General features: G+C 31.0%; 3 protein-coding genes across 5 annotated transcripts; 2 read left to right on the forward strand and 1 right to left on the reverse strand.

Moving 5' to 3' along the window:
* Positions 1-10,980: 10,980 nt before the first annotated feature.
* LOC101254396 (N-terminal acetyltransferase B complex catalytic subunit NAA20) lies at positions 10,981-14,332 on the forward strand. 2 transcript variants are annotated; one of them, XM_010324465.4, is made up of 7 exons: positions 10,981-11,206; positions 11,464-11,554; positions 11,835-11,914; positions 12,492-12,624; positions 13,693-13,762; positions 13,858-13,918; positions 14,014-14,332. In XM_010324465.4, the coding sequence occupies exons 2-7, from the start codon at positions 11,499-11,501 to the stop codon at positions 14,103-14,105; spliced, it is 492 nt and encodes a 163-aa protein (XP_010322767.1). In that variant the 5' UTR covers positions 10,981-11,206; positions 11,464-11,498; the 3' UTR covers positions 14,106-14,332. The 2 variants fall into 2 exon arrangements, with proteins under 2 accessions (XP_010322767.1, XP_004241836.1); XM_004241788.5 differs by lacking the exon at positions 11,835-11,914 and having other exon boundaries at positions 10,986-11,206.
* A 552-nt stretch (positions 14,333-14,884) lies between these two features.
* On the forward strand, positions 14,885-18,910 carry FUT13 (alpha-1,4-fucosyltransferase). The gene is made up of 3 exons (NM_001247017.1): positions 14,885-15,610; positions 17,882-18,055; positions 18,181-18,910. Exons 1-3 carry the CDS (start codon positions 15,113-15,115, stop codon positions 18,748-18,750), a joined length of 1,242 nt encoding a protein of 413 aa, NP_001233946.1. The 5' UTR covers positions 14,885-15,112; the 3' UTR covers positions 18,751-18,910.
* A 521-nt stretch (positions 18,911-19,431) lies between these two features.
* LOC101254103 (uncharacterized) lies at positions 19,432-22,305 on the reverse strand. Of its 2 annotated transcripts, none has more exons than XM_004241787.5 (2): positions 22,021-22,305; positions 19,432-21,668 (listed from the first exon to the last, which is right to left on the reverse strand). In XM_004241787.5, the coding sequence occupies exon 2, from the start codon at positions 21,554-21,556 to the stop codon at positions 19,664-19,666; it is 1,893 nt and encodes a 630-aa protein (XP_004241835.1). In that variant the 5' UTR covers positions 21,557-21,668; positions 22,021-22,305; the 3' UTR covers positions 19,432-19,663. The 2 variants fall into 2 exon arrangements, with proteins under 2 accessions (XP_004241835.1, XP_010322766.1); XM_010324464.4 differs by having other exon boundaries at positions 19,432-21,643; positions 22,021-22,278.
* Between the last annotated feature and the right edge of the window lie 5,322 nt (positions 22,306-27,627).

Raw genomic sequence — 27,627 nt, forward strand, 5'->3', positions numbered from 1 at the left:
AATACAACTTGACTTTATTTATTCCATTTTTTTTTATCCTCTTTAATTTTATTACTAGTATTATTATTATTATTATTATTGAGTCCCCACTTGGCTGTCCTTTTTTGAATTCTACTCTAAAAAGTAAAAACTCACAATTAAAAGATTAAAGTTTGGGGAATGAGAGAAGGGGGAGTGAGTAGGTTTTTTTTTAAAAAAAAAAATAAGAGTATAATAATTATGACTATATATTTAAATTTTCAAATATATATATATATTGAGATTTTAAATCAAAATTTAATTATTTTTAAAAAAATATAAAACTTGATCTAAGTTTATAAGTTGTAAAAAAAAAAAGAAAATTTAACATTTTTAGTTTTGCAAAAAAAGAAAAAAAAAACTCATGCTCGACATGAGAAAATTATCCGTACTAAATAAAAAATAGATCAAATAATAATAATTTACTATTATTGTTGACTAGTGAATCTTTAAAAATATATATAAATTCAAAAGTTTATAATGCAAACATTTTTTATAAAATAAACACACAAATAAATGATTTATTGAAGCAGTGTCTTATGATATACTATCGCCTTGTTTTGAACTATGATTTAATCTTTTGCTAAAAATGTATAAAATTTGAGAAATTTTTGATAATGACAAAACTTGTTTTTTCATGTTAATGAGAAAAAAATGCAGCTTAAAAAATTCAAATTTTATATATAAATAAAATTTTGAATTTTTAAATAATTTGTATCATATTAAATGTCCGAACAAACTCCTTTCTATCATGAAGGAGAAAAATCTTGGAACTATGTGAGTTGTTTTACTTATTTTCTAGTAGTAAGTAAATAAAAAAAAAATATTACTATCTCAAAAAAATTATACATAATTTAGAAAAAAAATTAAAAAAATCCTATACCGAACACACTCATACACGTCATTGTCTCATTGATGTTATGAGTTGCTTATATATCAAGCCAGCCACCTAAATAAAATTTATAGGTTTTAGTTTACATAAAAGTGAAATTTACAATTATGAAAGTGGAATAAGAGCCTGTTTGGCTCAGGTTAAAAGCTGGTCAAACTGACTTAAAAGTTGGTTTTTGACTTATTTAGCTGTTTGGCAATATTCAAAATAACTTATTTTAAGTTAAAAAAACTTATTTTAAGTTAAAAAAAAAACTTATTTTAAGCCCAAAGTTAAAAGTTAGGGTAGGGGTACTTTTTCCTTTTTAGTTTATAAGCTGTTTTAAGTTGACCACATTTTTATCTTTTTGCCCTTAATATTTTTATACAATCACCAAATTACCCACATAATCGTAACATCTCTTTCTTCCATTTTTCCCTTTTCACGTTTGGCATAGCAATTTCAACACTTTTAAAAGTACTTTTTTAAAGCTGCTTTTATTTAGCTCACCCAAACAGGCCCTGAGTTATCTGATACGCTTAACAGTGTAAAATAAAATTGCAGTATATTTATAATAAAAATCAAAATTATTAATACTGTGTAAAATAGTTCTCACATTATTGGCGTATACTGTATACTTTGTCAGTAATGATTTTTATTCTTTATGAGATTTGACTTGTAATTCTTCAAAAAAATGTAGTAGAATTTGATTTTTTCTAGAAGCAAACACTAAACCAAAAAAAAAAATTCTTTCTAAGAATAGACCCCTTAATTATTACGCCTTCATTATGTAAATAATTTAGCAAATACCCTTTTAAGAAATATGTTAAATTTTTTCCACATATTTTGGCTTTGCTTTTGGTTAACTTCAATTTGACGTAAGGTAGGGTTACCTTTCCTTGTTTAGTAGATTTGTGTTTACCTTTATCCATCACAAAATCCACCTTTTGCTTTCAATCTGATTTTTTCCTCATGTGGATTATATATATAAATATATATCGTTTTTTCTATCAAAATTATTCTAATACAAGTAGATTGTACGATGTCTAATATAAAATAAAATTGACATGAAAGTAGCTATTTGTTAGCCTTCCTAAGAGAAAAAAAAGTGCAAAGTATTTTAAAATGGAATGAAAAGATAAAAATACCATCTTTAGAACTGAGGAAGTAGTAACTAACTTTACCATACTGAGTTATACTATATTGTTTCTATTGCCAAAATAGATTTTTCTGGTTCTATTTCTTAAAAAAAAAAAAAAAAAAGTAGTATGATACTATGACTATGAATTTAATTAAATTGATAGGGTTGATTGATTTGTAAACAAGTTACGTATAAATTATTTATACATAAAGTTTTTTATAGAAACAATATGTAACTTGAGTTTATCTTTTATTTTCTTGGAAAAGAAGAAGAAGTACAGGTAAGTACAAACCACGATAATTTAGAATATTCTTTTTGTAGCCCGTAAAAGAAAATTTAATAAGGTATTTGTTTCTGCATAAGTCAAAAAGAAAGACAAAAATATAATATTTTTTTAAAAAAGATTATGTGTATAAAAAGAAGCAAATCTCAAAAAAGATTTCTTTCTTTTACAAAAATCTTTTGGGTAAGAATCTGTCCCATTTGGCTTTGAAAAGGCAAACAATTCTTCAACTTAAAATTAAATACGAAAGACATCAAATGATCAATTTTTAACTGCATTTACTACAATGGACCACCATCTTTGTTTTATCCCATGCTGAATAAATAATCAAATCCCAACTGAGATTTTATATACTTTTCTTTTTCAAATTTTTAATTGGTCTCATTTTGAGTCGATGATTTATCGAAATAATATTATTTGTAAAATTATATTAAATATGTTAGTATTACTATCGTATCCGCATACGAAGATGTAAATGTACCCTCGGAAGTTGGCACTTCCTATGTGAATTTCTTGAATGTACCCTCAAGAAATTGGCACTTGAGTAACTTGCCTTGAATGGATATCTCTTTCAAATTGCATTATTATACTTTACCATCATTAATAAATATGACTATACTTAACTAGTTGACACAAATAGTTGTAATAATAATAATAATTTATCTTCCAAATTGCCAAATAGCATATTTATTATTTGGACGGTTGTAATAATAGCAATGAAGTATAATTAAATGTGCTTCAAGTCGAGACAAATCATATGGAATATCAACCAAATACTTCCAATTGAATACCTGTGATTTGTCATGAGAGGGTGTGTTTGGTACTTTGGTATATCTAAGGAGGATCTTGAATTCACGGATGGGTGTATAAGGGCGGCTTATCGGTCAGTTCAGTTCGATTTTAAAGTTTATCGGTTTGATTTATTAAATATTAATTTGTTGAGATGCTAAATCGTTAACGATCATTAAGATATTTGATTATCGGTTATTGGTTTATCGATTTTGATAGTTATCGGTTTGGTTATCGATTGAACCGTTAATATTTGACATACAAAAAAACTATTGAAAATCACTTAGAAACAAGGTGACAAACCAAATAAATCATGCACGTGAGTTCACATATTACATTTTACTAAAAAAACAAACACTTTTATATTGTAGAATAACCAAGTGTTTGAGATAACCAAAAATAAAAGTAGGAAACCAAAGTCTAAGTAAACTTTATATACAAAAATGGTAATATATATACCTATTTAATTTACTATCGGGTTATTCGTTAATCCGTTAAAAAAAACCCTCAAACTATTAACAACAGATAACTCGATAACAAAAAAATTAAAACCGCTAAACCAATAACCCAATATTAAAAAATCAATAACTTTTTCCAATTTAGATTATCAATTTTATTTCGATTTTGAACAATTCTAATAAGTATAAGTAACATTTCGGTTTAAAACAAAAAGTTTCACATAAATAAAACATAAAAGAAATATTAAATATATAAGTGAGCAGTCTTTATTTAAGAAACACATTTTAAAGTTATACAGATCTAAGCCAAACCATATAATATCACTTTTAACACAACCATAATGACTAAAAGGTCATGATTATGTTATACAAGTGACAAATGTGTGATCTATCTCAAATTAAGACCCCATATGGTAAGCAATTCTGGTAAAAAAATAATATTTGGCATGCTTTATAAATGAGATGAGAGGCTTATCCCTAACATAAATCTAAAGTTTATGATTCAATTAATTTTTTAAAACTAAAATATATAGGATTTTCTGAGTTCTTTAATTTAATTGTTTGATTATATAATACGTACTAAATTTAAGCATTAATGACAGACAAATTTTATAAATAAATAACAAAATTTAAAGCTGATTTCTTTTAATAATAGATTATCAAAATAATTTTTTATTTACGAACAACTTAGTGATGAAGTTAGTGGTAGTTCCGAAAAAAAGTATGAGATAGTTGTTTGAAATTATTAATCAATACCTAGTTTGATATTAAATAATCGATCTGATTTTCGGTATATATTGACTTGTAAAATTTTTAATATGAATTCAACTCTTTAACTTTATTATTTTCTCACTGTAGTATCAATTTTCTTTTAAATATAAGCTTCTTAAAGAGAAAAAAAATAATAGATATATACAATGTATAAATTGTGTATACTTTATATTAATATTATATATAATATACATATCTATAGACAACATATTCAATCAAAATATTGTATAAAACTATATTTCATAAATATCAACTTAGATGATCAAATATACATTTCGCAAGTTTTCGCTTTTCGGTTATATCTCCCCTAAGTCATAAACGCATAATAATAGATTTTCTTTAAATTTTTGTAACTTGTTCCTATAATGCAGTTTGATTAACTCAACATTCTCAATGAAATTTTAATAAAGAAAATTTCATATTTAAAATTATATATATTTAAAATCTCAAATTCAATACTTATCATTTTATTATAATCGCACGCATATGGTCCAAACGATAATTGGTACCTAACAAAGTTAGGTGATGTGTTGGGGGGGTTTGGCAAGGCCCAACTCTCCTGGGTAATTGTGGCACGCAATAGCATTCTTCAACCGTCAATAACGGCATACATGGCTGCATTTGTGGACCATTTTCGAAAATGAAACAAAAATCACATCACATACCTAAACAAGATATGAGATAACTATTAGATAAAAAATACTAGAAAAAATTACTTAAAACACATAATTTATTTTTTATTATATTTTAAATCGTTTTTTATCATTTTAAAAAAAATTATTAAAATCCTATTACGCGATTTATCTACTAAATAAATTATTTTACATAATGTATTGGTCAGATATATTATTTTATGATATACCAGGACACACGCGATGTTACTTTACATGATGTATTAATCGAATACATCTCTTTGCGCGATACACCGAAATGTACACAATGTATTAGGATGTTGAGTTATGTATACAAAACTAAGATGTGATGTATCAGGACCTTAAGGGATGTTAAGTTTTGGGTTGTATCCGAATTCCATCAAATTTAAAGAATTTTTGTAATTTGAAAAAGAGTAGAGATAAGATGTAATTAACTCTTAGCACTATGAAATTTGTGTAACATGTACAAAATATTATTCAAATTGGATCCAATCCAATATATTTACCCAGATTGTATCCACGACCCAAACTATTTACCTAACTGCCCCTTGTTTTATTCATTGAACCATTGCTTCTTCATCTCAAATTATATCAATATACTTTAATGGTATCTATATACAGTAATGTCATCAAACAATAATTGAACAATCTTTTCACTGAAACACTGTTTGTTTCTTCTTGATGCCATCAAATATACTCTAAGGGGTTGTTACGTTTGAAAACAAGTTAGATAAGATTGGTTATGTTGTGATAAGTTATGTTGGGACCAGTCATAATGGATAAGTTATGATGAGATTATTTCTTATTAATTGTTTAATTTGTTGTATTCAAAATAATACGCATTGCATATATTTTAAGAACAAATTGTTTTTATTTATAAAATTACCCTTACTTTAATTTATTTGTTATTTAGCTTAAGTGCATTCCTATGATGGTACCTATGTATTTTTAAAATAATTTTTTTTCTTATTTGACTTTAAAATAAAATTTTTATTTTAAATTTATCAAAGTAAAAGAAAATCTATGTGAAATCAAAATATATATAAACATAAAAATTAGTCAAATAGATTCACATGTAAAAGTTATAGATATATAGTATAGTTTTTTAATATAAAAAAATTAAAGAATTAACATAAAAATAACGAGTAGTGAATATTATTATACATGACATTAAAATAATGTAGCAAAGGTGGGATGGGTGGGGGAATTGGGAGGACATGTGCTAATATTTTTGTTTAGTAAAAAATAAATGTTTTAGATCTTTACTATAATTTTGTATTACATGCTTTTTTTCAGTAATATCTTTTGTAAAAGAATTATTTAAGATTCAGGAGGTTGAAGATTTTTAAAAATAATTATACATAAATGTGAAAATTACATACGGTTTAAATGGATATATTTGTTATTTGTATATTTATTTTAGAATAAATTATCTTCAAATTACTAAACCAATTATCAAGGGAAGATAAAACTTAAAGTTTTACAATCAAACAAGAAATTAGAGGCTATTTAAAATTTATCCCGAATTTAACTCCCATTATCACCACACCAAATCGCTCCTAATTATATCAAAAAGTAACTAAATAGTGTTTTCGCTGAAGTACTACTTCTTCCTTTTTGATATCATCAAAATATATAGATAACAATAGTAAATAACAAGGGGGTATGAAAATAATGTGATAACCCATACTTGTAAATAATTTCTCTTTTTGGGGATAAAATTATTCTTTTTCTAATATGATATTTACTATATTGCTCCCTCCATTATAAAATACTTTTCATGCTTAGTAAAAAATAAATTATTTATAATATTTAATTTGTTATTTTAGAAAATCAAGAATAATTAGTTATTTATTTTCACTCTTACCATTAGACAACAATATTGAGAGATATTGATATGATACAGAAGTGATAAATATTAAATAGAGAAAAATAATGAAATAAGGAAAATTTAATCAAATTACCTCTTAGCTACATTACGTTACGTCCATACACTACTTGAAACATAGGTTTTCCTACTATAAATTAGTGATAAATCTGTACTATATAGAACATAGTTTTTTTTCACTTTTTTTTTATAGAAAAATTCATAGTGAAAAAATAAATTTTTACTGAAATAGTAGAAAAGTTTTTAATTTTTCCAGATAGAAAACATTTTAGTACTATTTTACACACCAATCAATCAAAACATCAATGAAAATAATCACTAATTTTTATTTTTATTTTTTTGAAAAAACATTAATTTTTAGTATAATTATATTTTATACAGATAATGAACCTGGGATCTAATTTACAGTTTTGATAATATAATATTTTTTAAAAGTATACGTAAAATACACAATTTTATAAAGAGATCATAAATTCATGTGTTCTGTATAATGGCGTTAAATTCGCCCATGACCCGATGTCGATGAGGCTGCAAGCAAGGGTACAAAGTACTCCCTCTTTTTCACATTTATTTGGCTACTACTCTATATTACGAGTACACGCTCATTTTTTATGTGTTTAAATTAAAAATTAAAAAAATAATTTATTATTTTATATCTATTTCTAAATATAATTATTTCCACCATTCAGATGACTTATTATAACTTATTTTTTTGGAATAAACTGTGAAATATTATTACCATAAACCAGCCAAAGTTTCCATACGTACATAGAAAGCATTAAAACATGTACTCAAATCACCCTAATAATAGTAGTTGCGATATAATAAAATTATTCTTTTATCTATTGCCTACAAGATCAAACACGAACGAGTAAAATAAACGAAGGGAGTACGACGTTTAAAAGTATTGAATGATCAAATTATTCGAGAAATCGTTATTCTTTCCGGCCAATCGTGTTGGTTTTTTTTTTAAAAAAAACAAATAAATTATTTTAATGTTTTGTTATAACAAGCAGAGGTTGTCGTAGGAAAATGCCAATCCACAATAGCCTGCAAACTGCAACAACTGACTTAAAATTGATGGTTCAATATACTTACTATATATAATAAAAAGACCGGTGATAATATTTGACTATGAATTCAACAACACACGTAATTAAATACTCTCTGTCATCGTATTTAATTTCTATTGTATTTATTATGATGTTTGTTCCACTTGGAAAAAAAAAGGATCCTATGCTTGGTGCTATGTCAGGTGCATTATTGTTTTAACATTTCATTTCAACAATTTTAGATTAATATCTAATTTTGTGACATTAATTAGCTTAGTTAGAATTAAAAGATTTATAACTTATAGGTCGAACTCAAGATATATATATTACCCATAACATGTTATTACAAGAAGTTAAAGATATATACACCGATCATAGTGTAAATAGTCTTTTACACTTTCAACGTATACAACTTAAAATGTACGGAGTATTTAAGCATGCGAGATCATGTTAGTTGATGATTAGCTAGGGTTTATTCTTGTACTATTGAATGAGCTAGACCTTGGTAACATGGCGATAAGCCGGCGAAATGAGGATTCATCACAAGGAAGAAGGATGATATTGCCATTATCAAAGCCATATTCTTCAGCAGCCTTATCAAGCAAGTTTTGGAGCAATGGATTCTTCAAGTAAGATGTAGGCAAAACAAATCTTTTCATTTCACTTCCAACATACACAACAAAATGCCCTTTTGGTGTTCTTGATCTAATTCTACCTTCATGATCTTCTAATTTAGTGGTATTTTTCTTAGGCATTATAAAGTTTGAAAAACTATATATAGAAGGGTCTATTTATAAAGTGTAGCAAGTGCATGTGCTCATTATAGTATATTTTTTCTCTTTCTATATTATATGGGTAGAGAAGATAAGGGTAATAAGTACAAAAGGAGTAAATAAGGAATGAGGCCAAAATGTGTGACTGATGGAGTGATCATGTCCATGCAAAATGGCTAAATAGGGTTGGGGAGAGTCTAAGTTTGCTAGGGTTTTATTGGTTATATGATGGATGCAATGGTTCTGATCTCCATGCAGGGAAGAGCTTCAGCAGAAGCACATGGTGTCAGGAAAATTCATATCTTCCTTCCATACCCTAATCTAGTAAATTCAAATGCATCCATTCCTCTCTACTTCTTTGTGTGTGTCTCAAACTCGATTATTAGTTGATGTTTGTGAATTTTGAATACTGAACGATTGTATTTAGAAACATTTATACTTCGTTAGTGCATATATATGCCAAATACAATCTCATAACTACAACGTCGAGCTTCAAGACTCAAACCCTAGGTCTTACTACGATAGCGCGCACATTGGGATTTGGGTGAACATACTCATTTAGCATAGAAACTCAAACTCATGTTCATATACTACGGCTCAAACTTCACGTCCTACTGTAACAAAACATTACGTTACGTTTTCTAGGTCATTATTATATCATCATGCATTGTGCATTGGACTCCGAACCTAACAGCCAATGATATTCGAACTCAAATTCAATGTCTTTCATCATATGTTAGATGTATATATGTATTAGATTTGAATATATATTATGATGTCTGATTGATCATTATTCTCATGGTCATCTTATGCATGGTAAGTTGCAAGTACATGCTGATGATTAGGTAAACACAAGTTCAGAGCACGCAATAGCATGAGATCCCTAATAACACACTATTCAACATGTGTCAAAGACATGCTAATTAATTAATTAATCCAATCACCCAAAACTAGCTAGGAAGGTAAGACCTAGCTAGCTTTCCTTGCTTGCTTGTACTTATTTCCTCTAAAGCATTTTTTAAATTATATTATTAATAAAAATCGCAAGAAATTTTAAAATGATATAAATTTTTAAAAAATAAAAGATATGGGACGTAGAATTAAATTTGATCATGATGTCTGTTATGGCCGTCATGTAAATTTCAAAACCTCTCGTCAAGAATGAACGAATATACTTACTAGCTATCATAAAGACTGATGGACGTACTGTGTAGTGGTATAAAGTCAAGAAACAAATGATGCTACTGTTTTTTTTTTCTTCTTCAATGTGTGAACAAAGTAGAGAAGAAACAAGGTAAGGAGGGATGCAGGCAGATTAAGTGAATGAGAGGGAGACCAAATTCGGTTAGTTAGTTATGGGATGTTGACTGCCATAACCAAATGTTGATGATATTTTCATATCATAAATGCCAAATTGCTAGGGCCTTCCATTTCCTGATCAATAAGAGTATGCAACTAGCCCATCTCCTACAGGATAACATAATTTATATACAATGCTACTCAAAATTTCACCAAACAACATATACACACACACACTTCAATTTAGACGTTTGTATAATAAATTGTGTATATCTGTTTAAAGTTTACATATGTGTGTTTTGTTTTAAAAATTTGTACTTTGAGTTTATATAAAAGTAGCTCAATTATACAAGTAAAATTGTACCTACAACCTGTAAATATGCAAACTATAACTATGGAATATAATTAAGTTTATGATAGTGACTCTTTGCAATAATTCTCCATAAAAAAAAAATTATGTTCCTTGTGTAATAGCCTGCAAATAATCGCATTAGACAAGTCTCATACGACAGATTCGATTCAAGAGGCATTGAGATGAAATCGATCACACGGATGATCACCCACCAAACCAACTAGGTCATCATCGTATAATACTTATGTTATAAACTAGAGTTTATTGTAAAATTAACAAGAACATTCCTTGTGTTAATGGCCTACAAAAAATCCATTAGACAAGTCTCATACGATAGATTCGATTCAAGAGGCATTGAGATAAAATCGATCACACGGATGATCACCCATCAAACCAATTAGGTCATCATCGTATAAAACTTATATTATAAATTAGAGTTTATTGTAAAATTAACAAGAACATTCCTTAGTGTAATAGCCTGCAAATAATCGCATTAGACAAGTTTCATATGACAGATTTGATTCAAGAGGCATTGAGATGAAATCGATCACACGGATGATCACCCACCAAACCAACTAGGTCATCATCGTATAAAACTTATCTTATAAACTAGAGTTTATTGTAAAAATACCAAGAACATTCCTTGTGGGCCGGGTGTATGCTATTTTGGGCCGTCATGCTCACAAAGGGGCATCGGTGGTCCATTAACTGGTTATCGCCCTTACAGATTACCAGAAGAGTTCCGTAGAGAGAGAAAGAGACGAAGAAGAGAGAGAAAGCATGACGACGATTCGTAGATTCAGCTGCAATGACTTGCTTCGCTTCGCGTCAGTGAATTTGGATCATCTTACTGAAACTGTAAGCCAATTGACCCTCTCTTTTTCCCCTAAATTTAGTTTTTTGTTTGTTTGTAAATGATTAACGAAAACTGTATAGTTAGTAGTTTTTTTCTGAATTAGAAACGAGTTTTAAGATGATTCTGAATGCCTGTTTGAAATTTGAAAGGAGTTTTAACATGATCTGTAGTAGTGTTTTGTGAATTTTGGATGAATTTTAGCATGATTTTTAGTGCCTTTTATGTTATAATTAAAGATGAGTTTTAATATCTGCTGCAGTTCAACATGTCATTTTATATGACTTACATGGCAAGATGGCCGGATTATTTCCATGTTGCAAAAGCTCCCGGCGGCCACATCATGGGATACAGTGAGTTATTCCAGTGTAGATTTTAAAGTTCATCACTTTTTTGGGTGATATAGCAGACGACTGATGATTATTTAATTTATATACAGATTGAGTTAAGTAAATTAGAAATATCAAATATAAGCTTGAAGGTAGGACTAAATGGTGGTAGATAGGAGCCAATTAAGTAGAAAGAGTCTAGAGTCCTTTAAGAATACAGAAAATCTGAAGATTAAGCAAAAATTGCAAGAATTGAAAATAATATGCCTAAAGCTCTCCCCTAACTCTTACCTTCTTTTTCAAGAGCAAATTCTTTTCTAAAGGTGGATGGAGGAAATGGGATTTTCTCGAGGAATATTCTTCAGCAGCACTGTTTGATGCAGGGTATACATTAACTTTGACTTTATAGCTTCTTTTTTTTTTTTGTCATATAGTTGGCAAAAAATTGATTGAATTTAGATCAAACAATAGGTTGTAGAAAGGAATGGCAAGGATAAGCATTCTGAATTTCATTTCTCTTTCAAGAATTGGGGATGGAAAGTAGATTTCATGGGCTGGTGTAGGCGGATTTCACTAATTCTATTCCCCTAGATGCTAACACTATGTTTCTGAAAATTTCCAGCAACAGATCCTAGGTCCAAGGCAGATGCAAGTAATCATTCTCTTATACTCCCTTCCGTGAAGAGGTTTCATTTACTCGTTGTTGGTTTTCTTTTAAAAAGGAAAATGTCGGACTTTATTGGTGACAAAGTGGTTAGAATGTAAATTATGTACTTAGTTTGGCACCGGCTGGTGTATTCTGGCCTCTTCATGGGCGACAAAGTGGTTAGAATGTCAATTATGTAGTTGTCTTATTATGGTTACTGTCTGGTGCATTTTGGTATGTTATCAATGTTTTGAAAAATTACTCCTAAGAAAACATTTGTTTTTTTAAAAACTAATGTCTGGCTCATGTGTACAGTTATGGGAAAAGTTGAAGGGCAAGGTGAATCTTGGCATGGTCACGTTACTGCAGTAACTGTGGCTCCTGAATATCGGAGGCAGCAATTAGCCAAGAAATTGATGTACCTGCTGGAAGAAGTCAGTGATAAGATGTAAGAACCTATACAGTGTAAAAACTGTGGCTCATGAACTCTGGTTGCATTATTGGAATTCATCTTTCCAAATTTATCATTTTGTTGTTTCACCGTTCTTTTTATGTATAGGCTTGCAGATTACCACAGAGTTGTATTTAATTTTCACCTGGCATGAGCAGTTTGTTTACAGTTTTCCCACTTGTTTGTTTTAATCTAGCTTGTGGTTTGTTTCACTAGACCTCCTAAAATCATGTTACAGACATTTCTACTCTGGTTTACTTCCTTGTATGTTATTGTAGCTTACAGAAATTGTGTAGTTACATTGTGAATTCTGCTCATAGAAGCTTAACTGATTTAATGAATGCATAGTAACACCATATACTTGTACAAGTACTGCAAATTTTGGGTCGTAAATCTATGCACGTCCTTTGCCTTTTTTAGGGAATAAATACATCATTTTAGCCTTCTAGGTGCTTTTATTCAGACCTTGGTACAGTGGATACTGGAACCTCCTTTCTTTTCCAGTTTGGTGGATACTGAAAGTGGTATCCTACTTCCCTTAGTCTTGTTATTCCAGGCATAGTTATGCTGAGTAAGTTTTAAGTTTTTTTTTTTTTTAAAAAAAGTTTATATTATGAAGTTACGAGGTTCAAAAAAAAAGTTATGTAAGTTCGTGTGATGGCATAAAAGTTGAGTGTGAAGTGATACAATTAGATCAGTTTCATCATAGCAGAAATTAACCTTGTGGAGCTCAGCTTTGTTTTCTTTCTCTTTAATATTTTTGCTACTTGGCTTCACCAGTCTTTGCATGATAACATGAAGTATAATATGATGGAGTGTAGAGTGAGATCAGTAACCTTCTCTTCTTTTGAACTTCCTAGAGTTTAGTTCTGAACTTTGTTCTATTTAAACTATAACGGGCTTAATTTGATCAAATCACTCATTTTGTGTGATGGTATAAAGTTAGTGTCAGGCTAGAACAATGACATTTTTTGTAAACTTTGCCGATGTTTGTGGCTACTAGATCTTTATAATTGTGTGATATGCTGTCCAAGCTTGGCACTAAGGTGGACTTTATTCTTGTAGCGATAAGGCTTACTTTGTGGACTTGTTTGTGAGAGCATCAAACACACCAGCTATAAAGATGTACGAGAAGGTAGTAACCTTTCCTGAGATTACTCTTGTTGTAGTTGTATCTGGATGGATATGTATTCTTGGTATTAATCCTGTTAACTGTTTCATCTTTTCCAGCTTGATTACGTAGTATATAGGCGAGTTTTACGCTATTACTCAGGGGAGGAAGATGGTTTGGGTAAGTTGCTGCATCTTACTGTGATATAGTTTCCATTTGCATTTTGCTCCTATGATGTCACTGTTATGACCATTGTTTCCTGTTTGGTGTTTCAGATATGAGAAAGGCACTATCGCGAGATGTAGAAAAGAAGTCTATCATCCCTCTTAAACGACCGGTAACTCCAGATGAATTGGAGTATGACTGAGTCGGTAAGAGTTGTTACCCCATGTAATCTTATCTTTCAAGAAGCTAAGTTTAGGGTATCGACAAGTCTTGTCTAGAAATGTATGAGATGAAGAGTCTGGGTTCTTATCTATAGTACTGTTGTGCCATTATGTTTAAGAACCAAGTGCTAGAATTTCTGGCCTTGTGTATTTGCTTGCATGCCATATGTTCTTTTAATATTTTAAATTGTTAAATTTTTGTGACTTATTGAACTTTTTCTGTAGTTTCTAAGTATGCAAATTATTTTCTTTTTAAAAATACTTAAATACACGATTAGATTTACAAAAAATTGACACTCAGAATTCGAACTAACAATGACAACAAATTCAATGTTATTCCATAAGTTAAAGTTTGGACCTACGTGGGCGTCAAGGGTTCATTTGAACCTCTATATATTTGTTCATATACTATTTTTCAACAACTTAAATCAAATGTGAGGACAACAACATAAAAATATACAAAAATTGAACCAAATGAAACAAGTAATACCATAATAAAAAAATATGATTATTAGACTATTACTTTCACTAATTACTAATCTTCCATCCTAATAATCGACTTTCATATTTTTTTTTTAATTTTGAAATCATTTTCCTATTAAGTTACAATAGACGGTACGCTGTTTAATTATCGCAGACTATATCATATAAATCGTAAAGAAAGGAGGCATTATTTTATGTAAATTTATTAGAAGCAAATTTAATTTTTATCATGGTGATCTCAGAGTTGTCTTCTCTTTTTCCTGGTTCTTCCAAAATCTAAACAGTATGCTTATATTAGTCTTCCATGACAATATTAGGTCGAACAATCAAACAATTTTACTAATCTAACCACCGGTAGATGAAAACTGCCCCTTCAAGACTACCAATTATCAATTTCAGATCGATTATTTTGATAACCCCTTCCCCTCTCTCTCCTTGAGTGACCAAGGGAGGGAGAGAGAGAAAAAAAAAAGGTGATTTTTTTTGTGTATTCTTGAACTGAAAAATGCAATTGAAATCTGTCAACACATTTGCAATCACAATCATGTTGGGTTTTACACTTATCATTCTATTCTTCTCTGGATTTCTTGATTTCCCACTTCACACTTCTTCTTCAATCCCATCAACGAAAAATCAAATCTTGACCACCATCTCAGTTTCCGAGCCCGACCCTTTTAGTAACTTGTTGAGCACTTTTAAGAAATGGGATTCTCAAGTGGGTTGTGCTAAGTTTAGGGGGGAACATAAAGGGTTATTAGGAAATGGGTTGTTGTTGGATTCTTCTTCTGGTTCTTTGCAAAATGTTGATGATGGTGAGTTGAAGTGTAATGAGCTAAAGATGGATCATGTGAGTGTATTAGTTAAAGGGTGGACTTGGATTCCTGATAATTTGGATAATTTGTACTCTTGTCGGTGTGGGCTTAGCTGTTTGTGGACTAAATCTTCGGTTGTTGCTGATAAACCTGATGCTTTGTTGTTTGAGACAGCTACTCCTCCTGTTGAGGTATTCTTCTTAATCAGTGTTAGCTCTTTTATCCAAATGATCACTCAATTAATTGTTATTATCTCGGGAATTCATGTTTTATCAATCTTAGCATGAATGAGTTCTTTGTTTTAATCAATAGTGATAATGCATCTAGATAAACCTATGTTTCTACTTTGTGGTATTTCCTGATTGTGTGGATTTTGGTTCGTTACTGTCTGAGGCTTTAAACGTCTATAATCCCTATGACAATGTCAGCTTAGCTCCAAAACATGACAGAATGAAGGCAAATGATCTATTAGCCTGATAAGACTAAGTTGCCGTTTTACACTTACATTAGTCAGGTGCTTGTGAAGGGCTTCTTATTCTGCTTAGTGTACGCCCGTGTGAAATAAACGTGATACATAGAGAAACTCTGGTGTCATAGAACCTCATTTCTCGTCAAAAAATGTAGCAAAATGCAAACAGATGACTCATGTATCCTACACCCTACTAATTTGGGTTGAGGCAGGGTCGGAAAAACTTCCTTCAACCTTGAAGGTATGCTGCTGGCTTTGCGCAAATGAAAGGATCTCTCCAAATAAAATTGACGAAATGTCTAATATTGTAAGATCAATATTGAACCTTGCTGGTATCAGTATATGATTTCTTATGCCCTCACCAAATGCTCTGAAGAAATTATCTAACTATGTTTAATTATGTGAAATCGATATATGTGAGTGCACTAAGCATTTTGAATTATCTACTTCTTATCAATATTTTTTCTGCTCATGTTTAGCTTCTTGTTAGTGGTTACATTCTGGGTCGTCTCCATCCTAAATTGGGTTTTGACCTGACATACTCCAGAAATACAATCTTGAAGCGTCAGTTCCTCTTCTCCTCAGCCCTGCAGCTCGTTGCACATCCTTATTGTTAAACTTTCCAAAGCTAAATAGTGGAGCTTGCAGCTATGATTTTTCTTTTTTGCATGGAATGGAAAATGAAACCTTTTGGCCTTCAGTTTTCGGATAGACTAACCCACAGTCACTTATTACTTACGTCTTACATACATGTCTCATAGACTATTGTTTTCAAATAGAACCTCAAGCAGCGATCTTGACCAACCAAATGGTTATCTTCCACGTATAGTTATTAACGTATGGAAAGAATTGAAAAAAATAATAATTTACCCTTTACTTGTAATGGTAGGATGATTATCCGGCTCTCTATGATTTTGGTAAAAGATACACCAGTGACCAGGCCCAAATGATTCATGATTCTTTCTTAGTTTAAATCTTATTTATGTATAAGGTGATCAAGGCCTTTCATTCAATTGTGATGAAAACCTAAATAGTTGTCCATTGTACTTGCTATGTTCTGTGAAATATTTTTGCTATGAATTGTTCCAACTTACCAATTCGTAAGTCTACTCATACAATACTGTGACCTATGCAAAATTCAAGTTCTTTATATGACTATTTTTTTGGATTCTGCACTTTTTTTTATGTTCTGGGATATAGGTATGTGCTGTAAGAACTTGTTAGGAAGTTAAATGCAACAATAGTTGTTGGCAGCTTGTTAGGACATCAAAGATAGCTATTTATTCTCATAGATGTTGAAGTACAGGCGGATAGAGTACCAAGTTTTTATTTAGTGGTCTTGCCACTTCTTCACTTTGTAATCTGCAGAGATACTCTCCGCTGGACCTAAGACTTAGTGCTTAAGGTTTCACTTCCCCCAGTTGATTCTGTTTTTGCAGTTCAAGTTTCTTTTTACCTTTAATAATTGTATTCTGTATGATATCCACATTGCTGCTTTCGATGCTATTATTAGAGGATATGTGGGATGAGTTATTCGTCCTAAAAGTAGATTCTTTTGGTTTGTTATGGTTTTTAAGCACCTTAGTCAATCAGTAAATCTTCCATTCTTTATTTTCTGGTCATGTTTACACGTGAAGCATTTCTTTCTGTGAGGAGGTTCATCATGTGAGAAATGCCTGATCTATCTTCTAGCTAAGTTTCTTTCTTAAGAAGCCGCGTTTATCAGAGAAATAGTCTCTGTTGGAAAACATACTCTGATTCTATGAAGTTACGCAAATTATATTCAAATAGCTGTTATTTCAGCATTAATCTCTGGTCTATTCCCTCATCCTTTATTTTTAAATCTCTCCATTTAATGGAGGGGAGAACTACCTTTCTTCTTTGCTGAGATCCCCGCGGTAAATCTGAATTACGTAAAACTTTTACTGGTCGCACACAGTATGCATTTTTTTCTTCACTCCAACCTCCTCACAATTGTTATTTAACTTATCAGAGACGTCGAGGTGATCCATTACGTGTATACATGGATCTTGAAGCTGGTAGAAAGAAATCAGGGTATGAGGATATATTTATTGGCTATCATGCAGAAGACGATGTCCAGTCAACCTATGCGGGCGCACTTTTTCATAACAATCGGAATTATCACCTTTCTCCTTATAAGAACAATGTAAGTCAAAGACCACTTTGTTCCTTTTAATTTCCTGTACCATATTCAGTCATTGAGCTTAATGATATTACTTACTTATTCTTTACAGTGCTTGTTGTAATCTCCAGTGATTTGTAAATTTGTAGGATACTCTTGTTTACTGGTCTTCATCACGTTGTCTTCCTCAAAGGAACCAGCTTGCCAAACGTCTACTCAGCTTGCTACCCTCCCATTCATTTGGCAAGTGCCTGAACAATGTTGGAGGTCTAGACAAGGCACTCTCATTTTATCCTGAGTGTATCAAGGATTCTAATGAAGCACCCAAATGGTGGGATCATTTGCATTGCGCAATGTCACATTACAAGTTTGTCCTTGCGATTGAGAACACCAAGACAGAAAGTTATGTAACAGAGAAGTTATTTTACGCACTGGACTCTGGTGCAGTCCCCATTTATTTTGGTGCCCCGAATGTCTGGGACTTTGTACCTCCACATTCAATAATTGATGGAAGCAAGTTTAGCTCTTTGGAGGAATTGGCCTCGTACGTTAAGGCCATTGCTAATAATCCAGTAGCTTATGCAGAGTACCATGCTTGGAGAAGATGTGGCGTGCTGGGTAACTATAGAAAAACACGGGCAGCTAGTCTGGATACCTTGCCTTGCAGGTTATGTGAAGCCATCAGTAAAAGAAATGGAAGAAATGCAAAAGCCTCTTGACTATTCAACAGCAAAGCTACAGGGTACTAGGCTTTAAATTGTGTACTTAGATCAACTAGTGTTGTTTCTAAACAGTGCATGTCTTGTTAGGACTTAGGATATAGTGGCTTGTAGAGATCTCAAACCCTTACAAATTAATACTACATAAATTTTGGTCTAACAAAATTGAGCATTCGATTTCCACCAATATTCTCCTTGATCTGTTCACAATGGCGTATTTTTTGAACCTAGAATTCGTCTCGTCTCCAGAAGTTAATAGTAGTATCAACTTTTTTGCTGGTAAATTAACCTATTCGGGGAGTACGGTTTAAGTTGGGTTGTTAAGTGTCGTCTCGTTTTCCTTTGGGATAGGCTTGGGTATCTGTGTTTTTTTCGTAGTTTCTTCTTCTTCGATTTAGAATGTTCATGTAATGCTTTCCTTACTATTTTCCATGGCTTTTTCACTTTTGTATTTTATGTGTCCAAAAACTGCTTTGAGAATGCATTTTTTTTCTTTTCTTGATTTGAGTTGAAGGTCTATCAGAAATATAGAAGCACAAGCACCGAATATGAACAATAAAGAAGCCTTTTTAAGAAACTCGCACTAGAGACCACTGAACACTTTCTTCTTTTTTCAAGCATCCGGATCTGAAACCAAGCTTAAGATAAAATAATCACAACTATGGAAGAAGAGGAACCACATGAAAAAAGCTTTCTTTGATACAATTCGATGGGAACTCAATTAGCCATATAGTATTATGAAGTACAAGGTACACAATATGTTCCTGATATATTCAAAGACAACTGCAGAACTGATAAGGCAGAGGCCAAGTAACAATCTCATGACTAAGCCATTACTAAAATACATACAGCTTGAGACTCTTTAATGAAAGTTTTCGGCATGAGCAAAGAAAGCTGGCAACTAACCAAGGATTTAACTAGGCAACGAGCATTTTTTCTGAGAATGTCCCAACATATGGCATCGACCACATTGAACGACTCTCTTTGGACGCTTGAAACTCTCTATGCGAAGAACCTTCTTTTTGGGCCTGCCAGGAGGACGTCGGGTTTTTGGTGGTCGAATTATAATATCAACATTTGCTCCCCCACCGTCTGTACCCTCCCCAGCCTCATTCCACAAGCTCCTATCAGGAATTGGATATATCATTTGTGAATAGGTTTCACGATAACTGTGGACCGTGAAACAAGGCTCGGCAAATAACTGGGCATTCTGCCCACAAGAGATAAGTGCAGCAGCAGCATGTGCACACGGCACACCAAAGAGTTGCCAACGGCGACATGAGCACACACGACTTCGTATGTCCACAATATTTGTCCTCTCAGTTGATACAATCTCAAATTCAATTTCATTTGCTCGTAGAACTTTATAGCAGCGAGCATCAGCAATTGCTTCTGAAATTCTCTTTTCAGCAGATGGCACGAGTATCGATGTCCACCTCATGCCCATATTTCGGCGATCATTAGACCATGATGTTACTTGTTGGCGGATGTGCTCCATCATCTGCACAACAGGAAGTTCATGACACTCTAGTGCCCAGTTATACAACACTTCTGTGATCCCCAGTGAAAAATGACCATATCGTAACCCTTCAAAAAATGCAACAGCCCACTGCTGCGGATTGTAATGGTGAAACCATTGTAGCACATCTTGTGAAATATCTACCATCTCGGAAACTTTGCTCTCAAACTCAGATGTGGTTAGTGCATACACTGCATTCCAAAAAATGTTCACTAATTTCGAGTTCTTAAATGTATCTCGAAAGTTTTCACTGATATAACGTAGGCAATAACCATGAAATGCATTTGGAAAATGAGTCTCAACTGCCTCAACCATACCAGCTGATCTCTCAGAAAGTATAGTAAGTCTTGGCATACTGTCCGTATTTACACCCAGAAGTTTGCGTAGCTCCGACATAAACCACATCCAGTTCTCATCACTTTCCACATCGACAACAGCTATTGCCAAAGGAAACAATGTATCATTAGCATCAACAGCTGCAGCACAGAATAACAAACCCAGGTACTTCCCTTTTAAATGAACTCTATCAAGTTCCAAAAGTGGCCGGCAAGCATTTAAAAATCCATAAATTGCTGCACGATATGAGATAAACAGTCGCTGGAAACAATTCTCCTGTCCAGTGGCAATTGATGCAATGCTCCCTGGATTAGTCTTCCTTATCTGTTCACAATATGCAGGAAGAAGCTGATAACCTTCTTCAAAGGTTCCATGTAGAGCAGCCATGCTGCGCTCCTTACCTCGCCATGCTTGCATATAAGACACAGCAACCCCATGTTGACTCTGGATATCCTGCAAAATCTCCTTTGGTTTATACTGAGGATTATCCCTCACCCGCGATTCAACTGATCTTGCAACCCAACCCACCGATGCTTGCTGATGGTGAAGGCTCTGAACCCCCTCACATGTATGCTCACCATGAAGAGTCCTTATCGTAAATGTAGGAACTCCTGGACATTTTGACACATGAACACGCCACGGACAACCCTCTTTGGAGCACTTAGCTATGAATCTACTCCTATCTGACTTTACTATTCGAATTTCAAAATGCAACGATATCGCTATCTCTTTCAAAGTCCTTCTACAAGTATCAACATCCGGGAACTCTTGCCCAATCGCTAAAGGCTGGTCAATCAACACACTATTAGAACTGGGTACTACAGTAATCTGCTGACCGTTTGAATCAAGTCCTGATCCTAACATCTCACGTACCGATTCCAATACTTGCTCATTCGTATGAGACCCCGATCCTAACATCTCATCTACTGATACCAATACTTGATCCCCCATAACTCTAAATACCTTTCACCTTGTTGCTAAACTCAAACCATCCCTCCTTTCACTTCAACCAAACTTTCCAAATGGGTCACTGATAATCTACATATCACTCCAAATTCAGTATCTACCAAACGACAGAGGTAAAAAAAACATCAAATGGGTATCATTCAAAACTCACCATCAAACCATCAAATTCAAATTCTCATGCTTGCATATACACATGATACCATCAAAACATCAAATTCAAATTCTTATGCTTCCATAGACACTAATCATCAGTAAAAAACTATACATTTAAAAACTACATATCCCATTAACAAACAAAAAATGCAGCTCAAAAAAAGCTAAAACTAGTACCATACAAGTCAAACTCAAAAACAATTATCACATAACACAAAAAATACAAAACAAACAACTACAACTCAATTCCAAACACAGAAATCCCAAAAAATTACAGAAAGGGTTTTCATGTTTACCTGAGATATACTGCTGCAATTGTTGAAGAGATCTAATTAGGACACAAAAGATGGACACAATTAAAGAGCTGAGCTATATAAATGGATACAATTGAAGATGAAGATTATGAAGAACAAGATGAACAGTATAAGAATGTAAATTTGATGAATTTGGAGGGCAATTGGAAAACCCTAAAGTTGGAAAAAGATATGCAAAATATTTTCTCACAACGGCGAGAGAGAGGGTTAGTTGGGGAATTATGGATACAAATATGTGACGTACAAACAGCAAATAGTTCTAATGACATTTATACCCTTGAATTTCTTGGAATTTGAGTGATGTTTTGGTTTAATTCAATTATTTCATTTTTTGAAATTAATTGTTAGTGAAAATCTAGACTCTTTTATAATTTATAGTAGGAAATTGGATTCTACCGTTGAGATTGGACGAGTCAATTAGTATACGATATTTGAAAAGTATAGCAAAAATTAAAGATGTTTCATTAAAAGACTTACTTTCCCCGCCAATTCAAAATTCAAATATAACTGAAATAACTTACTTTTCGCGGCAATTTAAAAACAAGCAAACTCGGACGATCAAATCCTAGTCAGCACTCAACAGAATAGTGTGGTGCGGTGCATAGTAACTTACGATATTAAAATTCAAATGTAACGAAAATATTCAATTTTGTCGTCAATTTTAAAACACACAAAACTCATGTAATTCGATCCTAGTCAACAGAATGACGTGGTGTGATCTAAAGTAGGAATGTGAAGAAGTTCAAATGTAAGAGTAATAATCAACTTTCCCGACAATTTGAAACAAGCATAACCCGCGTGGTATGATCCTAGTTACAGAATATGGTGCGGCGCCATAGTAAGTTACAACAATAAAATTTAAATGTAACTGAAATAACTAATTTTACGTCTATTTTAGAAAAGAAAAAAATTCGCAATCCTAGTTAGCAGAATGACGTGGTGTGACGCAAAGTAAGAATGTTGAAAATTCAAATGTAACTGAAATAACCTACTTTTCCCGTCAATCTGAAATACAAGCAAAACGATCCGATTCTAATTGGGAGAATGATGTGGTGTGATACAAAATAAGAAGTTGAAAATTCAAATATAACTGAAATAACGTACTTTTCCTGCTATTTTAGAAACAAGCAAAACTCGCGCATGATGCTCTTATTCAACAAAGTAGTGTGGTACAATGTGTAGTAGGTTACTATATTAAAATTCGAATATAACTGAACATCCCTTTCCATTTAAAAACAAGCAAAACTAGCGTGATATGATCCTAGTCAGCAAAACAATGTGGTATGACGCATAGTAGGAATATTGCAAATTCAATGAAACCAGAATAATTTTTCTTAACTCAGTTCTAGTTACTATTTCTATCAATGTCTTCAATATTAGCTCATTTTGAAAGTTTATTTACAATCATCTATAATATCTTTATGAGTTTCGATTTGTATAATACATTCTCCTGTTATAATATATCTTATTATTGATTTTGTTTGGTATTTACTTTTGTAACTTAATATAATTAACTAATTTAAATAAGAAGATCGACTAATAAAATATAAGCGGTCAAAAACAACTATATATTAATAATAAGAAAGGAAAATTGACATATATACCTTAGGCCTTAGGGGTTAAAGATTGGCACAAAATATACTAAATTTTCCTAATTGGTATATTTAATCCAGTATATGTTAATATTGGTAACTTATAGCTCATATCAAATGCCAAATGGACCCAAAAGGCTCATTTATTTGAGGAATTAGTTATTCCGAGATTATTTATCCCCGAATTGTTACAAAATATGGTATCTTTAAAGGTCAAAGAATGTTAAAAGTGCGTAAAAGTTGTAAACATACTTGTTGCGGGATACTTCCATGTTCTGGAAAGAGTATAACAATGTATATGTAGCAAGATGTCTATGTATATCTTGTCTATATATCCGTGTATGATATGTTACCATGACACTCTATGTAAGAACGGTGATATACACTATACTACATGATATACATTATCGAAAAATGTATTAGAGTTTGTATATAAATGTCAAATTCACTCAAAATACAAATTGGAATTCATGGTCCAAATGTATTATGGGCAAATCGATTTGAGCCCCATATGGTGAGCCCATTTCACCAACCCAAGGTCCAAATGACTGTCAGTTTATCTTGAACTCAATAAAGTTGCCTATGGGATCCTGCTTTATCACTATAAAAACATTAGGATTTTTTTGGGGATTAGTATGAAAATTCGCAGAAAACTTATTTTCCTGCAAATTTCTATGCTAATCCACAGAAAAATTTCCATCTAATTCACACTTTTCTTATAGTGTTATGTCGACGACGTAAACGTTGACATGTTAGTCGATCGAAAAAAAGTTTTATCAACTGGCTTGTAATTCAAATTGATCAATCAAATTAGAAAATGGTTTGAGCTTAATTCTATACCACCACAAGGTAGTAGTAAGAGTGTAGAATCAAACAAACATAAAATTTAACTTGCTGGGAAAATAACACAAATTTTAAATATCTGAAGTGCATTTTTGTCCTTCACTTTTTAAGAGTGACACTAGTTGCCTCCAACCATACAAATCATTTAACAATCATGGGCAAGATCTTAGTATATCATAATTCCATAATAAACACTTGGCCAGCTAAGGTCATTAGAAAAGACAAAGCCTCCCATTAAGGAGAAATTAATCATAATTTTTTTTTTGTTAGGTTTATTTTATGATATTTTCTAAAGTTTAGTATATCTTTCATGGATTCTCTTTTGTACATTTTGTCTTTCTTGACAATTTTTGACTCAATAATTCTATTAATCTGTTATACACTTTTTAATTATTTTGTATACATGTGAAATAATTATTATTTTTCACTTTTCATAAAATTATCATAAACATCCTCAATGTCACTTAAAATTGTGGATTAGCAATCAACAGAAAGATCGAGTGAAAATTATAAAGAATTATGGAGTCTAAATTTCACTCGCTAGAGACAAAGAAGTACTAGTAAGTTATTTCTTTTTACTTACACAATTTTAGCGAATTTTTTTTAATTAAATTTTACTTATACTAATATAAAATGATTGCAATGCGCGAATATTCGCCTCATGTGCCACATTTAACAAAAAGGAATGCATTATAGCAAAACAACCAAAGGGTCATTTCTAAGTCTTCTCAAATCATAGTTTGTAAATTTGTAGAAAATTAGTAAAGCATGATGAATGATCAAACTACACAAAAGACCTATTGAAAAAAGGGTCACTTACATTGTTATTATTATTTTTATTTGTTTCTTGTTCTTTTCCTCTTTTGAATTATCATAGGTCCAGTCACTTTACTTTACTAAATTAAAAAAAAAAAAACATTAATGGTGTTTAACCAATTGTGGACTCCTACCAGTTTTTAACAAAACTATAAAATTAAAAGAAGGGCCAATTAAGGCCATAATATTCTTATTAAAAGTATTACTGCTTTCTTTAAGAAAATAATTATTTACCAGTTTAAATTGGTGTTACTTTAATTCAAATTATAATTCAATTAAAGTAGAGATAAGGATCGACTTTTTAGTAAGATATGTAACGTGTATATTATTAACATATATTTAATATAATTTTGTTAGATGTAAATTTGGTCAAGTAATGTATTATGCTAATTGAAAAGATCTTCGATCAATTGAGAGATTGTTTGGATACCATTAATATTATTAAAGATCCAGAATATTATAGATTGACTACTAAATCAAAGTAAAGAAATTCTACAATAAAAAGAAATATCATTCTTTAAAATCTATCATGTCTTCTTTCGTTATAACCCTAAACTCTACAATCAATTGAGTAAAATTTCATATGGCATAATTTTTCTTATGGATCCTCTGTTATTCTTGATTAAATTATTTTCCATAAAGGTATAACATTAAAAGGAAAAAAAAAAGATGTCATTGGAGGGTAGATCATTAAGGTAAAGTTTATCATTCTATTGACAATGATCTAGATTTTTAAAACTAATAGTAACAAAAACAACACAGACATCTATATCTATATTATCTTAAAAACATTGATTCTAATTTAAGTTTGTGGTATTTTTAATAAGTTGTAATTTTTTTGATAAATTGTGATTTTTTTAAATAGTTGTGATTTTTTGATGAGTGGTAACTTTTTCAATAATTATGATTTTTTCAAAGAGTTGTGACTTTTTAAAAATTTCATGATTTTTCAGATAAGACACAAAAAATATTTGTTGATTATAAATAGAGACCTCTCATTTTCCAACCACAATATTCTTCTTCTTCTACTTGCATTTTAAAACTTTTTGCTGTAATTTATTATTGTTAAAACTTTTTGTTGTAATTTATTATCGTTGAGCGAATTCAAAATTTAGTGGGAACATGAGGTACCACTATTATGATAAAGTAAATGGTTTTATCCTAAGAGGGTATATTCCAAAACTTTGAGTACTTGAGGAAAATAATATAATTTTGATGACATGAGATTTTTTTTGTTTGTTTAATATATACATTAGTATGTAATATATATAAAGTTTACATGTTGTAGTTTAAATTTATTTGTTTTTATTAATAATTTCTCTTATAACGTAGATATATGATTCTAAACATATTTTTCAAAAACTCAAAAGAATCTACAATATTACTTTTTTCTAAGTTTATTATTTAAATTTTCGCTTAAATAAACAATATTATTTATTATAACATATATTTTTGAAATTGGTCGCTTGCAAAACAGAAAATTTAATATATACATATGCTGTACTTAAGTTTGAGATTACGGGGTACTTATATAGTATAATTAATACAAACTTCATATGGCACAATAAATTAAAAATATATTACAAATTAGGAGATATTAAATAAAAATGATTCTCAGCTCTTAATATATTAAACAGATAGTACCTAATAACTCATTAAAAAGAAAACACATAAAACCGGTGATGTTCTAAAACAAAAGAAAGAAATAACGACCGTTTCAGTTTATGAAGCAAAAAAAAAAAAGTGAGGTTATAATTATATTTTAATAATGATTTTCATAAAGGCATGCTAATCTTTAACGTAAATTATTTTTCTAAAAATCAAGGAGTTATCAATAACAACTTTTTTTTTTTAAGATGGATAAAACTTATGCAAATTTTTGTTTTCTCAAATATCAATTATTAAATTATACTGAATATTTTATTATTAATTATCAATAACAACTTCTTTTCTAAGATAAGATAAAATTTATGCAAATTTTTATTTTCTCAAATATCAATTATTAAATTATATGTTATTATTTAATTATTTTTTTAATAGTATGTAGTATGAGTAGGTTTCCAATAGAGAGAAGAGAGAGTAAATTTATTGGTGCATTTATGAGTATCATTTGAAGGCCCCATATATTGTTATTTGCTATGTCAAATATTAATACTTTTACACACCAAAAAAATAATATTAATACTTTTGATTTTTGAAAATGACAATCCTAACAAATGCCACCACAAAATTCCAAAAAAACAACTTGTACAATGCTTTAATTTATACAGGCTCCATTCTATTCTATTATTGATGAAGCCATTAGGTGTTTCAAATTTATTTAAAGAAGTGGTCCTTT

The sequence above is a fragment of the Solanum lycopersicum genome, chromosome 6, assembly GCF_036512215.1.
Source record: "Solanum lycopersicum chromosome 6, SLM_r2.1".
Classification (NCBI taxonomy): Eukaryota; Viridiplantae; Streptophyta; class Magnoliopsida; order Solanales; family Solanaceae; genus Solanum; species Solanum lycopersicum.